The 17,453-nt window shown below is 41.4% G+C and overlaps 1 protein-coding gene across 6 annotated transcripts; it reads right to left on the bottom strand.

Annotated features, from left to right (window-relative positions):
* Window positions 1-809: 809 nt before the first annotated feature.
* LOC116326350 (tubulin-specific chaperone cofactor E-like protein) lies at window positions 810-17,453 on the bottom strand. 6 transcript variants are annotated; one of them, XM_031747569.2, is made up of 9 exons: window positions 17,343-17,453; window positions 16,230-16,299; window positions 13,623-13,811; window positions 13,328-13,467; window positions 11,728-11,909; window positions 9,505-9,761; window positions 9,254-9,380; window positions 9,041-9,157; window positions 810-4,256 (listed from the first exon to the last, which is right to left on the bottom strand). In XM_031747569.2, the coding sequence occupies exons 3-9, from the start codon at window positions 13,756-13,758 to the stop codon at window positions 3,914-3,916; spliced, it is 1,302 nt and encodes a 433-aa protein (XP_031603429.2). In that variant the 5' UTR covers window positions 13,759-13,811; window positions 16,230-16,299; window positions 17,343-17,453; the 3' UTR covers window positions 810-3,913. The 6 variants fall into 6 exon arrangements, with proteins under 6 accessions (XP_031603429.2, XP_039474477.1, XP_031603428.2 ...); XM_039618543.1 differs by having other exon boundaries at window positions 13,623-13,793; XM_031747568.2 differs by having other exon boundaries at window positions 13,623-13,768.

The raw sequence follows: 17,453 nt of genomic DNA, 5'->3' as shown, positions 1-17,453 counted from the left end.
GACTTGAGCATTAGCTCACACAGCTAGCACACTTGAGGCTAACACATCACAAGAAGACTTACCCAAACAATTTGTCTGCTCTCCAGATGTAACAGACCACAACGTTTTGGGACACTGGAAGTGAAAAAAATAAAGTGGCTGTGCAGGTCTGCAAACATATGCCAAAAAAACCACGGCAAGTTCATAAGAAAAAATAGCAGTATTCAAGATCAAAGCTGCCAAATTTATGACAAAAAATGCAAAAAATATAAAAAGGGGCAAATTAAAGAAGAAAAAACTAAACTCACTAGAATGACAGGAAAAAATGATACAAAAGACAAATTAATAATAATAATAATAATACTAAAAAAGGCCAGTTGTCCCCAAAAGTCAAATTCATAATGAAAAACCGATAGCTTTATAAAGACATGTTCTACATTTTAAAAACAGACTGGGAAAAACAGTCTGTTTTTACAAAACAGACTTAAATGTCAAAAAAAATGACCAAAAAGAGAAATCTGTCACATCAATCCACAGCAAGAAGGTCCGAGGTTTGAATCCACCAATCAACTGAGGCTTCCCTGTAAGGTCCTTGAAGTGACAGATGAACTCATTCATGGCCTCATTGTGGTATTTTTTCATGGTAGGAATGTTTCCTACACTGGATTTGTGTATGTTTGCTATAGTGTCCATATGAACTGGATAATGAACAGTTGTGTGGGTCATTTAATGTCCCGAATTAGATTGAAAAACAACAACAACAACACATACACACTATAGACATTATAGACTATTATTGCAGAATTATTGTAGAAAAAATAACACTGCAATTAGCTGGAATAATCAGCATTTATTTTTTTTTATTTAAGAGAAGTTAAAGCACCATTATACAGTACAGGTATAGAAAGATTGCAGTAATGCAAATGAGAATTAAAAGTGCACGGAAGAAAAGCAATACAGAGAGCAAACGAAATATAAATTAAACACCACACACTCTAACCAGCACAAGGCAAAGTGAACTTTAGATCATCTATTTTTTTAAACTTTTTAAAATCTGTAAATAAACTCTGTTTTGGTATTACTGAAGGATACATATAAAGGTGACAGGCGCAGTTAATATTCTAGAAATGTCAAAATTACAAATGCCCATAAAACAACATCGTTTCCCTGAAATGACACCTCTCGCAGATGATGAAATGCTGAAAGAAACAAAGACGTATGAGACTGTGCAAACCAACCAAACACCTCACAATGATCCAAAAAATCAAAACAAACCCCTCACACTTATCCCAGCACTTCTCAAGAGCCCACTCATCATAATACAGATTAATAAAAGTCAATAAAACAAAGAGATCTCCAGTCATCTACTACACAAAGAAAATCTGTCAGTCCAGATGGCACTGTGAGCCTACCGCAGGACAAGTGCACCCCAGCACATGTTCACATGCTTGCATAAACACAACAAAACACTTTATTTGCGGACGCGCAAAAGAAGCATTTTGACCTGACAGCTCTAATTAGGGTCTAAATTAGACAAAGAACCACAGCAACAATGACTTAACTCCAAATTACTTCACTTGCTACCAAAGAACACGTGAAAAAATGCACCAGTATTGTTATGACACATAGTTTAAGTGACTACATCTGTAATGCTCCAGCTTGTAAAACACAGTAGACACCAACAGCCAAAGTCTCGTCAGCTAAAGTAAAATAAATGTTCAGGCGATAAGATGGGTTGAAATATTCCTGCTGAAAGCTCACAACACCAGGACCTGCAAAACAGCGCAAACTACAAGTTTGGGCGTCTGTGAGATGGAAATGTAAAGGAGAGAGACTCGGGTGGTGGGTGAGGGCCAAGAAGCTGTTTGGTGAACCTGTTCCAACTTAAATCCAGCGGAAGTGTCCGTGACACAGCAGCTGGTGTGTGGTTACCATACAGAGCGAGCCTCGGCGCTTCTCAGCTGCTCTTGCCGCTCCATTCATGCGCAGGACAGCCAGAAGACCTGCGGTAACTTGAGCATCAACACTCCTTCTTTTCTCTGTCCCAGACCCGAGCTCACCTCAGACATGTCTCGTCTTTCTGCCAGGGCGTCTCGACTGAGAGGTATCCGAGTGCGTGTGCGCGCGTGCACGTTACCCCAAACACATGGCATTTATGCATCAGCTCGCAGGTTATTCCGGGATATTTCACTACAACCGAGTGGAAAAAGTCCAAGCTGGGCAACAAGAGGAAGTAGGGAATTACATGTGCTGCTTATCTACACACTTTTCTTCCAGGAAAACAAAAAAATCTTCTCAGCTTAAATAAAGGGTAGAAAAGTAGAGCAACGTTTTGAGGCTGTCATCATCTTGAAAATGTAAATAAAATGTTTGTTTTTTTAATGCAGTGCAAATATGGATGGTACCCAATTTACAAAATCCTGGCACTACAAAAAAATCAAGACCATGTTTAAAGCCTGATTAGTTGCAATCATTGCAGTATCATTATTATTATTATTTATTTATTTATTTTGGTCATCATGGTTGCTTCTTGAGAACGTAATAGGTTGGAACAATTTTAGCCCAGACTGTACAAAATCTCCTGCTGCCAGTTTATAGTGAACAGGCGTCAATTAATCTTTTACAAAAGAAACATGGAGAAAAATGACAATGCTGACCAAGGTGTAGTCATTACGGAGACACAATGTGGACTGAAAGTGGCAGAATGTATTCTCAGAAAGGGCATTTCTGATATCCAGTGAATTTGAATCTGAAATTGTGTATAATTTATATTTGTCTCCTAATTTTAATGTATTCACCCTTTAAAAATACTAATTCGTTCCCAGTTTGGTGCAGAAATATCAACAGTAGGGATTAGAAGGTCTGTTTTAACCCTTCAAATGCTTTAATTACAAGGTGATTTTAGTTTTGAAATTGGTGTGCAATTTATGCATTTAATTCATAATAAGGGAAATAATTTTTAAAAATTAAAGACAGTTGTGTGTGATGAAGGGAAGTATGATCTTAATGTTCTGCAGCCCCTGAAAATCTAAAAACACATCAGATATAAATTTGGCTGAACTCCCCTTCGAGGTCGTGTTCCTGTGCCCCTCCCAATCACGTTAGCGCGGTGGCTTTCTTTGGATGCGCCCGCTCTAACCATCGGCACTTGCCTTTCCTTGGACTTGCTTAAACAAACAGTTTTTCAACCAACAGTCCACAGTTTTCAAGCCTAAAAGTACAATGTCAGGTAAAAATAGCAGAGAGGAGGATGCCCACATTTTCTTGGCATCCTCCAAGGTCAGGCAGTCCATTATTAAAGACCATGAGATTTACTATAATGTCTTGACGGACAATATTCAAGGGGAAGGACCTGGATTGTAACGCATATGACATATGCATGGCACATGGCTCTCAAGCCTACCAGCTCTGCCTTCCTGCAATTTCCATCGTTTTCCCAAAAATTAAATTCAAGCTGAATGATTGCTGTTTTTACTGCAAAAGACATCCAGCAAAACTGAAGAACAAGTGGAAGTGGTCATAACAAGACTGATATTTATCCAGAGGTGCACATGTGGAAGACCCTGAAGGGGAGGCTCGCCAAATTTCGAGTCAGGTATGGTTTTTGGCCATTAAGGGAGCAGTCCTAGAACTTTTTGATCTTTTTTTATGCTTCATCAATAAGATGTAAACTGCAGTTGTAACTCAAGCCACATGAAGCATAGAAATGCGCGACTTGCATTCAAGTCTTTGTAAATATCGAACAACTATGTGCAAATGTACTATTGCATAAATGTGATCAAGATTTCGGACAGCAAACCTCTTTACCATCAAAAACACCCACCCTTTTTTGATATCTAAAAAAAGGGCTCAAGTTAAAAGCTTAATATCCAGTAATTTATCATTTCTACAATTCCTCCAGTCCAAGTCATCCAAAAGTGGAGAACCTCCCGACTCAAAGACCCGAGGAGCTGCAGCGGCTTTTGTCCCTGGGCACTACCAGGATCTCGTCCCCGTCTCGAATGCCGTAGGAATGCAGGGCCCGGGTGCCGCACTTCAGCTCCTCTGGTCCAAACATTGAACACATCTCTCGGTCGATGTAGAAGAGCCTCATCCCATTGGGCAGCTGCAGCAGACCCTTAAGGTGTTTTTTTAGGTCACCCACTGTTTGCTCCAGACGGAGGCTGACTGTCTCCACCCTGTCACCCCAGCGAACAACCACCATGGTGAGGCGGGGACTCAGGTCTACCTCAGCCAGTGGAGCCAGATGGCCATATTTGGACACGAGGATATGGTACCTGCAACAAAGCAGAGCTCGTGTTATTTTTTACTTGCTATCAGCTCAACTGAATGACTTCAGATACAGCATACAGCAAAGACACACAAACTCCTACAAGACACAAAGTATGGTGTTTCTCAGACATGGCAGTGATTACATAGTGTCTGAAAAAGCCTGTGCAAATTATCTCAGGGTGTTTTCACACCTCTAGTTTCTTTAGTCTTAATCAGCTGATGAATTTGTAAACTTGCGGCTTTTACCCATCGTATTGTTTCTTTTTACACAGAGAAAACTCCAAGTCAACCAAAAATGCATCACCACAAACCATGGCAGAGCAGGCATTCTGCTTATTGGCCAATGAAGGGAAATGCTGTCTTCTGGAGCCCTTGGTTTAATTCTACAGCTAGCTGCTACAGTTTGAGCACTCTGCATGTGTATGGTCTTCTGCCGCATCCTAGGATGCAAAGCACATCTGACTACGAGGAGGCATTTAGCTCAAACTAGCAGCGCACACCTGGTAGTTGGGGTTGGATGGAGGTCACATTATGTTCTGACTATAAATTAAATAAAAAAGACCAGAATTTGATTTACACTGCCTAAACAGTGCAGGTGAGAAAAACCCTTAAACTTTCATTTTTTATAATGGCAAGAAGGTAGTGATATCTATGACTGCAAACAGACTGGTACTATACGAGTCTATGGGAAAACAGCCCTCAGGCTTGACCTGCAGAAACACTTTCCTGCTGAATTCATCCACTCACTTCAGGTTATTCTGAATAAAACATTAAGACCCTTTTATAAATGCACCCATTCTAAGTTTCAGAAAGGAGGATTTTCCAGGGTATGCTAACCGCTAACTAGCTCATTATATATATATATATATATATATATATATATATATATATATATATATATATATGTATATCTGTATAATTTCTGAATATTTGCCAAAACTAACTGAAAAATGAGTCTGTCAGAAATGTCTGCATGTCTTTCTACAAATATATGGAAAAATATGTGTCCAAATAATCATGATAACACATAATGGCATTTTAAAGGTAGACCACAGTGTCTATTTGCCTTTTTTCCCCCCATTGTTGCTATGGTAAATAACACCCTGTACCAATGATAGGATGTAGACTCCTGTTTCAAAGGCTTCATTTCGACATTCAAAGAGCAGCTTGGTGTCCGGCTCCACCCTGCCCTCTGATGGAAAAAGATTATCAGTCACAATCACACTGTGTTTTAGCATTGATTTACTCTAAATGGAATCAAAATCTAGAAATTTAACAACAAGCTGTATAAAATAACACTTAAAACTAAAGACAGAGATGATAAAGTCATTGTGAAAATGCTTCATGAGGTCATGAATCAAGTTAAAAGCAGGACAATCTTCTTATAGACTTGTATAGGACAAGACTTCTCTTTGTGCCCTCTGCTGGCTGTTATGAAGAATGCAGGTAAAAGGCTGTTCAACACTGGCTTTACTTTTCAGACTCACAGGTTATACATCCTCTTTTTTTCCCTTCTTAGATGAAGTACAGGTGTGAAATAGAAACAGCAAGTATATTTAAGATATTTCAGATTTTTTTAAAAAGACTTTAAACTCAGGGTTATGGAAACAAGTTATGAGTGTTTAAGAGGCAGAGAAACACCGAGTTGTCTGCCACTTGCTTGCCGTGAGAAAGCTCTCAGCCATCTCAGGGGAATGCGTGTTCGAGATAAGGCCCCAGGAACGATTAAATAAAATCCAGGAGAAAAGGCCTGTGCTTTCAAAGCTACTGTAACAGCTGGGCCAATCAAAGCAATTTCACTTCCCTCCCCAAAACTCCTCCACAAAGCCGCTGCCCTGGCCCTGGGATTTTCTGGCCAAACTTGCAGTCCACCCTGGGAATTCTCCAGTAATGCCACACTGCACAAAGTGCCATTCTAAGAGAAGCCATTTACCAAAGAGGCTTCATTTAAGGTGGTAAGCATGGTATAATGGGGCAAACAAAGCTGCAGGTGATAAGAAGCCGACATTCCAACTGTCATTTTGGCATTCTTTGATTCCTGCGGAGGAAATTACAAGACTGTGAAGCCAAGAGACACCATCCAGCTGAGATTTCCTGTTTTGGCATTTCATCAACTCATTCTCTCATTTCTCCAGTTATTTACTTGAAAGTATGAGCACCTCAACAAGTTAAAATGTAAATTTTCCCACGTCTTTCCCTGAGACTGTGGCTCTGTTTAGACCCACTAACTGCTAACTTCACCGGATATGCCGACTCTCTGGTTTCTTTTTTAACCCTTGCCTCTACTCTTTCTCGCCACTAATCCTTCCTGTCCAGTGCTGTTTTCTTCCCTTTCCCATTTTTTTCAAGGAATTGTTGGAGTGTATCCATCTCTGTTAGTCTAGTTTATGGTTTGAGAACACGGTTATAGTTACTCAAAGCCAGGCTGTGTCAGATGTGTTCACTTGAGAGGCTGTGACCCACCTGCAGAGCTCTGATCTCTTGGGGTAGCGAGGCCGCAGCCTCATCCGAAAGGAAAGGGGATAGCTGTGCGCTCACTGCCTACTGAGTATGTCTGACACCCCGATAACGCCCGCCTGCATGCACAGTCACGGTTATACCAATCCCTGGACCAACACCGAACCCCTCCCAAACCAACACCGCAAATGCAATGCTTGATGGAAGAAAATAAAATCAGAGCGATGAAGCTGAACACAAAGAAAATGAAGTTTTTAGATGGCGATGAATGTGTTTAACATAAAAATAAAATAACTATTAACTGCTCCTGATGGACAAATAAGTTCTGCCACAGTTAATAAAATAATTTTTTAGCCAGGAGTTCTATGACAGCTCATGTGACATCAGAAAACAAATCAAATTTCTCAAATTAAGGCTTCAGGTTGACAGAGTAGGTGTATACATAAAAAAAAACAACCTGCTACCTGGTGTATCAGTTTTCCCAATCAGAGAATTCCCAGCACAAAGGACTCATTGAGCAGGGAGAGAGTGGTGGCATTGTCTCCCAAAGGTTAGTTTCCCCCAGTCAGGGACTACACCTTCCTCCAGAAATCCCTCCCCAACATTCTGCTGAGGTTAAGTGGAATGCAGTTGGTGAATTATTTCACCCCTGCGAGCCCCCCCGAGGAAGGCTTTCAATCTCCCCCCGCAAAAAAAAACATATAGTGTGCTGGACCCAAACTGAGGACAGGGATGGAGATTGGTTGCTAATATTATGAGTTAGCAGGTGTTTCCATATGAATATAATGCAAACATAAATGCTGGCTTTCTAATTGAAAGCCAGTGCTGGCACCTTGTGATCCATATTTAAGCTATTTAGTGAAGACTTTCAATATGAATTTTACTCTAAATGTCTCATTTAAATGTTGTAATGAAGCAATGATTAAAACAATCTGATGTAAATGTTAGAACTGAAAAAAACCCCACAATTTATTGATCAACATAATACTACACAGTATATTTTGTAATTTATCATGTTAGCTATTTACTCAAGCCAAAGGATGTCAGAGCTGTAGTAGCTCATCAACCCAGCTAACCCAGTATAAGCAAGCACTTTGTCGACAGTGGGGAGGAAAAACTCCCTTTTAACAGGAAAAAAAAACCTCTGGCAGAACCAGGCTCAACCATCCAAAGTAAGACAGTGCACAAGAGACGTGAAAAAGAAAGTGCAGTTAGGGTGGTGAAAGGTGGAGGCAAGTGTCAGGGGTGATTTGTGACAGAAGGAGTGAAAGGGACAGGGTTTTAAGATGGTACCGAGAGCTGCTATAATGTTTAGTTTGGAGACAGTAGCACTGACAAAAAGATGGGAGGCCGAGCTGAAGATGCTCAGGTTTTCATTGGCAGTGTCAGAAGGACAGCTCAAGTTCAGCAGTTTGGAGATAAAGTTAGAGAGGCGAGGCTCGGATAGTCTGGGAGAGAAGAGAGAGTGGATACATTGGACAAATGATGCTAAATATTGAGCTGCCAGGGAGGAGGAAGGGAGGAAGACCTCACAGAAAGTTCATCGATATAGTGAAGAAGCACATGCAGAGGAGGACGCTAGGGATAGGGTTAGATGGTGATGACCCCTAAAGGAAACATCTGAAAGAAGAAGATTGTTTAACTCAATATCTCTAAGTTTTAGACTTTTTTGTACAAAACATGTTGCTTAAATATGGCCACGAAATGAGAACCGGCGTTCTGGGAATCTATCCTACCTCACAAACCATCCTACCCGTTGTTTTCTGCGCATACGCGTAACACAAACCCCAAATTTACATCATTTTTTTCAATCCCTTGTGAATATTCCTTATGGTTATGGTTAGGGTTTGTATTAGTCACAAGTCGCCGTCAAATTATAATACAGGTAGGACGATTTGCCAAAGTAGGACGGTTTCTCAAAACACCAGCTACAAATGATCCTTTCCATCTGGAGAGTGTGTGCCTTTGAAATTTAGTTAGATGTTAATTTTCTACCTAGTTGTAGGATGCAGATCACTAAGTTAACAAACTTAAATGATCAAAAATCACTCAAAAAGTAAAAAAGAAGAAATAAAGCTGATGGCTAATTTCATGTAACGATAAATTCCCACAGTTGCCTAACGCCAACTTCTATCCACGCAGCTTAGCTGGCCATCAGCACCACTGCATATGCAAAGTTTCTTTGTGAGACTGCGTATTATTCCTCGTCCACTTCTACTAGTTACTACAGCGTCACGGTCAGCCGCAGCTTTGAATTATTATTATCCATGAGTAAACTTATTCACTATGATAATGTGTGCAGTGAAAAATGTATGTGTGGATGATGCTGCACCTCTCGGGACGCTCCTGCTCTGGACAGTCCTGGTAGTATCTGATGAAGAACCTCTCGGCATCCTCTCTCTCACCATTAGACACGGCACCCCCGTTCAGCACCATTACGGAGGGCAGCCTGAGGGGCAGGTGCAGCAGTCGGGTGTTAAAAGTGCTCACTGAGTATTTCAATGATGAAGCTACTGAACAAACGAGCACACAGCTTCAGACTTACTGTGCTAAAAGGAGGCTACGTCTCTCCTCGGTGCTGTAAGACTGCAGTAAAGGGATTCCCTTTGCTTTGACCTCCACCAGTTTGGGAAAGAAATTCAGCCTTTCAATGTCGATCCATTTACTAAGACCTGAATAACAACAACAACAACACTAATAATAATAATAACAATAATAAACATAATGAGTTATAGGGCTATTTGTTCACACCTTGCACTGAATACAGACAGATTAAAAGACTTTTAGGACTCCGACCTGAATTGTTGAGGTTGATGCTACGCAGGTTGGGGAAGAGGTGCTCCAGTGTCTCCTTGGTGTCTCCCACAGAGTCCACGCTGTTATTGGCCAGCACCAGTGTGCTCAGACTGGGGTAAAGCAGCCCAAACTTCCTCACTTCTGCCCAGTCCTGCAGCTGGTTATCTGTAATCTGCAGCAGGCGTAGCGACGGGCATGCCGTCTGGGATTCTGACACGCTTTTGTAGCCGTTCAGACACAGGAAGAGCTCCTCCAGCCTGGAAGATGAGGTGCAAGGAAACCGGCATTTTTGAGGACATCATAGATACTTTGTATAATCTGTGTAACATGCATTAAGGTGCTTTTGATTCTTCAAAAGAATAAGGCAGCTGTTATCGTGTTTCCAATTGTCACCATATGTTCTGAGTTCTCTACCCTGTTTACAGCTAAAGACACTAAAAAGCCCTGAGTACATGGCGAGTTATTTCTCTAAGCTGCCAAGTGATGTGGCTTTAATTAAATGCCGTTAAATAGTAAAGCAAATGGATTTGTATGAGGTGAATCAACATAAAGTAAAAAATGTGTGTGCAGGGAAGTAATCAGGGTTTAGAAACTAGTGCAGTCCAGAATTTTTTTCTCTTAATGCGTCATATTTATGGTAGCACCATGGCTCCATTTATGAGGACAGAAGGAGTAAAAGGCTTCTAAAGGACCAGGTCCTAAAGTTACAATATAACCAAAACCTGAAATTCTGAAAACTGTAAAGAATTTTATTTTATAAGATTTCTATATATATTTCTCTCCCTTGGCTCTCAGTGGAGGCGGCCGCATCTTCTCCTGTCTCCTCTCCCTCCCTTATCTTCCTGCTTAGCTTCTCATGTCTTTGTCTGGTCTCGTCTAACTCTCAGAGACTCTCTTCTGTCTGGTTCTCTAAAAAAACACAACAACAAGGAATTATGGATTTGATCAACTGGTCTCTAAACTCTAAAGCGCCTTGAGGCGGGTGTTGTTGTTGTTGTGATTTGGCGCTATATAAATAAAATTGAATGGAATTGAATTAAACACTATTGACACCCTCTCGACGAGAAACCTGGGCGCGGTGGAGCCTGATCGTCGGAACATTTGGTGCCGGATACACGACAGTCTTTCAGTGGAACGAGTGGCGCATCGTGTGCCAATGGAGGACGTTGAAGACATCTACCTATTCAGAGCCATGATAATGAGGTTCCTGCTGATTGGAACTGGCACAGCCCTGACTTACTGACGAAAATTGAAAAGATTTCTTCTTTCGTGGCTAAACCAACCATTACTCCTCATGCGTCAACCCAACGCCCCTAAACATGGCAAGGTGGGGCATAACTTCCTGGAATTCCCGATGAGTCAACGTCTGTGTGCTCAAGATAAAGAAGGAATGCATCACTAATCTGCTCGCTAATGTTTTGAGCAACTCTGAGTGGTCAGAGTGGCACAAAAAACCTAAGTGATTCAGTATGACTCAGTAGCTTGTAGAGCCATATTAGCAACAATGATGTGAGGTCATTGTTTTCTGTATGAATTAAGAGTCATCTCTCACATCACTGGAGGACTTGTGGCACACTCTTCTTTACAACATTGAGGTCTCTGGGCATTCTTTAATACACAGCTCCCAACACAGCTTGGTTGAGTTCTGGGCTTTGACTGGGTCATTGAAACATCTTCATTGTTTTCTTTTTCAGTCATTCTGTTGTAGTTTTGTCAACTTCAGCAAACCTAAACATTCCTGCCATGTTTGTTTTAGAGTGAAGAAGCCTGGAAACCCTTCCTAACAAGTGCAGTTTTTAAAAAAATCGTGTTGTCATGAACTTTCTAATTTCACACACTAATTGAGGGCTGTAGAGTCTGAGATGTAGCTTTTGGGCTTTTATCAGTTTCTCTGAGTATTGCTCAGTCTGACTTTGGAGTGAATTTGCTCAGACATCGCCTTAGCAGTAAGCTACCAAACGTCTGCTTTTTCAGAGGTGCTCACATTTGCTTATGATCAGTTAAATGTGTCCGATTAGCAACTGGCTGCTACTTATTCTCATACCTCCCATGGAAGCAGTAGGGGTGTACTTAGTTTTTCACACGACTGCAGAGAGAACTCTGAAAACACTGTAAATCTCTAGATATGCAGACGATTAGACAAGAATATGAGGAAAAAATACAAATTCTCTCATTGTCACAAATAAAAGAACACAAAAACTTTTTCCATGCTTTGTCGCTTACTCTGGTGTGTGCTGCGTGAGTGTGTGAACAGTGTCCCAGCTGACTTGTGTGTTAATGAGGACCAGCCGTCGGACCCTGGAAAAAACCTCTGCCATGTTCGGCTGCAGCTGCACGCCGCTTAGCGGGTTCATGCTCAGATTGAGGAAGTCCAGGTGTGGGATGCTGGAAACGATGGTGCCGATCTGGCAAAACCATGAGCATCAGGACACAGAACAAAGAAAAAGAACAAACAAGTTACAGAGCTTTTCAAAACACTTTTACTTTGAAAACCATTATTTTCAGAGCTTGTTGATTAGCTAGATAACTCCAGTACACATAAATATGCTGTATAATGAGATACAGCGGTTTAAATTCTAGGTAAGTTCCAAGTCATCCATCTTTATATATAACCCATAGATAGTCTTGAACAGGCATATTTTTAAAGTGCTTCTGTACCGTGTTCACGCTTTCCTTCATTCTGTTTAAAAACCTGATAAGTAATCCACATCAGTAGCGTCTGGTTTAGTTTCATATTGACTTGTTTTCACTCTAGATGAGCTAGCACCTTTGGCTTCTAGATGGCAAATAAAATACTTAAGGCTAAACCCATGTGAATGACAGAAGGAGAGATCACTATATTAAATGAATATGTGGTGTATGTATTTATTGGTTCATACAAAAAAATGTATCCAACCCTGCTTATTAATAAATGAGTACTCCAGTTAACCTGAGAGGTACCAGGTGTTCCAGCTGGCACAGCAGGAGGGAACTCTGCCTACAGCCCTCACCACGGTGTAACTCAGCTGAATAACAAACAGCACTGTGAGAGGGGGATAACAAGGGCTGTGCAACTTTTTTAAGGGGCCTTTGTTTCGTAGTCACGGCTAAATGACATGGGGGGGGCATGCCGCACAACCCAACCTTAAGAACTTTATTATTAACAGTACATATGCAAACAAACAAAAAGAAAAGAATGATGATGAATGGAGGGCAGATGGAATCAGTGAGTACCTTGAAAAACTACATGCTTTCCAGTTAACTTCAAACATAAAGTCTGGGGGCACAATCGACCCGGCAAAGACTCCAAACTGGCCAACTGGATGGCTTTGGAAAATGTGAAGGAGGGCATACATTTTTGGACTTTCAACTGTATTAAGTTTTACAGCTTTTCCTCCTGATAAACACCTCCCCCACGGCCAATCATACTATGCCAAAGTAATAAAGTGATAAAGTGTGGTTAAACTTCTTATTACTGACAGAAAGGGAAGTCTTACTGGTTCAGCCCACTCAAGACCAAAGTGGGCTGTTTGTGGCCCACAATATCAAAGGTGTTTGACATCCCAGGCTTGCATCCTTACTAACAATAAAGAGAGATTAACTTCTATTTTTTTTTAATCTGTATGTGTTGTATTCATTTTTTAATACACCAAAATAACAATCAAAACAAAGACCTTAATCATATAAACCTGTTACTAGCATATACTAGTGTCCATTTAGGCCCTAGCTGCTGACATAGTAGCATACAGAGAGCACTCCAACTAAATTGTCTTGAACAAAAGCCAGATTGCTCTGCTTTTATGAAAAACTTTAGTAAGTTCAATTAAAAGTCCAAGACACCCACCTCTCCCCAGTCATTCAGCTGATTGTGGGACAGGTCGAGCTCTACCACGTGGGCGCAGAAAGCTGCAATGTCTTGCCTGTCGCCCGCTTTACTGATTCCACTGTCATTCAGAACCAGCGCGCTGGGCAGGAAGAGGCGATCTGCAAACAGGAAACTCGAGTCACTTCAGACCCGCATTCAAAGCTCAACACTCCAAATAAAAAGGCAGATATGCCGGGCCGAACTTATCACAAGTGATACACTGCTCACGTGGCATCATCACAGCCCTGAAATAGCTCACTCTATCATCTCTCACCTTTGACAGGGGATCCTGGAGGCCTGGGCAGAACAACCACTCCTACGCCTTGGCCATAGGGGAAATTCTCAGGGTTATACTTCTCACTGAGGACTTGAACAAAGGTGCGCACCTCATCTTCATCAGAGGACTCCATGGTTCAAGTCCTGAACGGGTATCCATGTAAGAGACCAAAGGAAAAAAAAAGACCTTTTTCCCCTCAATTTGTTTCTGTATTTCATTTTTCTTTTTATTACTTTTTTTTGCAGATTTTGTAGCTGTTAATAAAAGTCCTGTATAAATGAAGAAACCCACTGAGATATGCTTTTCATTTGTTAGCATCTGCTTCTGTTTTTACTTATGCTCACGTTCTCCACTAAGAAACATACTTTTGGTGCAATGTACTTAAAGCACAGTACAGCTCATCTCTGACAGTGGCTGTCCAAAAAATCTTCGGCACTATGAAAATGCTCCTTATACACAGCTCAGAGTGACCATGTGGATTAAATAATTTACAGGAAAGGTCTAAGCTGACATCTGAAACTGCATTTGTGAAAGAAGCTGGAGAAGCATAAAGTGCCCTCTATTCTGGAAATTTGTCATTCAAAGCCCACATATGCAAAACAAATTGAGTGAGCATTTTCAGAAACATGACAACAGTTGAACCAGGTGAACTAGTTCCACCAGCACAACTATTAGAACTATAGTGGCAGCTTCCCTGAAGCATTTTAGGGTTTAAAGTATTTTGTACACAAAAAAAACATGACCTTTCTATCACCTATAACGGGGGGGGGGGGGATTACAGGCCTCAAGGGCCGGTGTCCTGCAGGTTTTAGATATCACCCTGGGTCAGCACACCCGAATCCAATGATTAGTTCATTGCCAGGCCTCTGGAGAACTTCAAGACATGTTGAGGAGGTAATTTAGCCATTTGAATCAGCTGTGGGAGTTGCCCACCCCTGACCTATAGGTATTAGTGGCCTGTAGCTAACAGGAAGGCCATGTGCAGTGGTGGGCAATTAATTTTCCCCACAAGTTCACATGAGAATCTGAAAATGTTGTGCAGGGTTTCACCGATAAGTTCAGAAAGAGATTAAATTAAATACTGAGTTCAGCTAATTGGTGCCGCCTTCCACAGCACTCCCAGTTTCTCATGTGGACCCTTGGGGAAAATTGCCCATGCTTGGTGGACGTGCTTTAAGCCTGTTGTCTTTTCACTAGCTGGGCCCACGTCCTCATTTTAGGTTTGACAGCGTTTTAGTAGGTAAAAGTGAATGCTTTGACATGAATTGAGCTGCGGTTTGGGGAAGGCCTCGAAGGGGACTGGCGATGGCTCCCGGGCCTGGCAGATCTCCATGTACTAAATAGAAGTGAAGAAGTTGAAGAATGGAGAACAAGGAGGGAGGGAGGGTGGGGCCCGTAAACGAGAATGATCAGCTTGCAGAACTAGGGGAACCTATATAGATGACAGCCGGAAGGAGCGGGTTTGGAGGCGTGGTCCTGCTCCTGAAATTCCGATACATAATCTCCAATTAAATGGTCACCAGGGGGTGATAGCAGTGGTTCCACAGTCATAGTTCCACCTCAGTAAGCACCTTACAGAGGAGTTCATGGATCAATCACTAATTGCTGCTCATATTGAATAAAACATCAGTTCTACTTTGTAATTGCATGTGATTCAAAAGCTCAAATTAGATTTCTTGAATCTTTGCAGAGCCTGTACACAAGTGGCTGACACCACACCGAAATGTAGTTACAACAGAGTTTCATAAGGGTATATAATTATGACATACCTACGGTGTAGATTTAACTCATAAGTATAAACTGAAAGTTTCAGAAGACAGGATTACTCAGGGTATGAACATTGACTAATCACTTGTGATTGTTCCAAATCCTGTTAAGGCCAACCAGTGCCTGTGCATGGCATTATCCCCATAGTGTTGGGTTGTCCTTCATTCAAAGTGCTAAACAAAGGGACACAAATGTGCTACCACTGACTTCCACTTTAACCACCTCAAACTTTAGTCCTGCTCCTCCTGCTGGCTGACACTTCTTGTCTATGTTTTACATTTTTCTGTGCACGTGTTAAAAGATAAAAAAGGTCTAAAAATAACCCACGAACATCACAGAATAACCTACAAGTCACAGACAGCTGAAACGTGAGAGGCATAGCAGCACTGAGGAGAGCAGGTGCACAGCTGTCAGCAAAGCCACCTGTTCCTACTGAAACCCATTTTCTGCTATGATTACAATTTCTGTTGCCATTTTTGCTGTAAAACTATTATTCTGCTGAGTAATTGTTTAACTCAATCCACAGAAAATGTAGCTTTTTTGATGTGTGGATTGGTTTAAAATCCATAGACAAAAAAGCCCCTCCAGGCAGGCTCAATAACTGGTAATCATACATCACAATAACATACATTCTCGACCCTGCCTGTCCACCTTGCACTCAACAGCCTCACTTTAACCCCGATCAGCCCTATCAGTTTCAGACAAACGGGGTCTGATCATCTTAAACTGAGCCCACCTGAAGTGTGTTTGTCAAAAGACTGAGTGTTTCATCCGGACTCTGTCTGATGTTTCTGTCATAGATCGTTTCTCATTACACAGATCCCCCCTGATTCTTACCTCTGATGTAGCAGAGACCAAAGGAAAGATTGTTTTCAACACCACATCAGATCACATGCCTCGGCCCCTGCTGTGAGAAAATGACGAGAAACATAATCAGGGAAAACTTATTTTTAAGCTTGCAGCCGTAAAATAACCAGAATATGTGAAAAAAATGCAAAGAAATACAGAGTTAACACCACATCAAAGGTGGTGAAACTTGCATTTATGTGACAAACAAAGGAAAGGTAAGCTGACAGTTGGGTGCTTGAGAAGAAAACAACTGTTTATGTGGTATAACTGGGGAGTAGCCAAGCCCTGAAGTCATGCACCGAAATGAAGAAGTTCTAATGGACATATGTAAAGACCAACCTGAGGTCACTGTTTTTTTACATTGTAAACACACACTTTTAAACCCCTCTTATAATTTGTTCCTTTATTTCTGGAATCTTTTTGTTTCAAATGTTTCTTCAGCACCATTTGCTCAGTTCGGCGTACACAATAGGCAGGAAGTTAGATTTTGTAATATATAAAAAGTTAAACATTATCAGCTGCTCGCTACTGCTCACAGCGGTGAAGTTCAACCTGCAATGCTACCAAACTGTCAATAAAGAGGACGTTTTTCAGAAAATAACAAACAACGAAATGGATTAATGCTACCCGAATTGACCGTCAACCCACAACGACTCATAAAAAGGTCAAAAGTCTTACTGTAAACATTGCACACAGTTGCTGATACGCGAAGCTATTTTAAACAGATATATTTTTAACAGGGTCCGGGGAAACGGTGTTACAGTCAGATAACGAGCGTCGTTTCGTTGGGTGGGGGGCTAACTGCTCAGACGGAGGCCTAGCTGTATGATGTCGCTAGCTTAAGGATAACAAACTGGAAGCTGAGATTGTAACAGTGCAACCTGGTGTGTTTGAACATTTTAGCACAGCACGAGCCAACGACACTACTGGCTACCTCCAAAAAGCGTGCAACACGTTGGCTGTAAATTCAAATCGGTAAAAAAATTTCTTTGAGTGCTGGAACAAACTCACTATCTGGGCCTCCAAACTTAGCGACACAGGTCACTGCGCGTGCTCCATTTGGCACCTGATACGGTACATTTATGAGAGTGCAGAACTCACCTTTGGCAGAACCCCCCTCTGCGATCGGGTTGTTTTTGTTGTTCTTCGGTTAGTTGACAGCTTAAACCACGCCCACTCTACCGGAAGTTACGTAGTTTAAATGTCGGGTTT

Source organism: Oreochromis aureus, linkage group 10 (assembly GCF_013358895.1).
Source record: "Oreochromis aureus strain Israel breed Guangdong linkage group 10, ZZ_aureus, whole genome shotgun sequence".
Lineage (NCBI taxonomy): Eukaryota > Metazoa > Chordata > Actinopteri > Cichliformes > Cichlidae > Oreochromis > Oreochromis aureus.
Note: the sequence above shows the minus strand (reverse complement) of the source record. Positions and strands in the feature narration are given on the sequence as shown.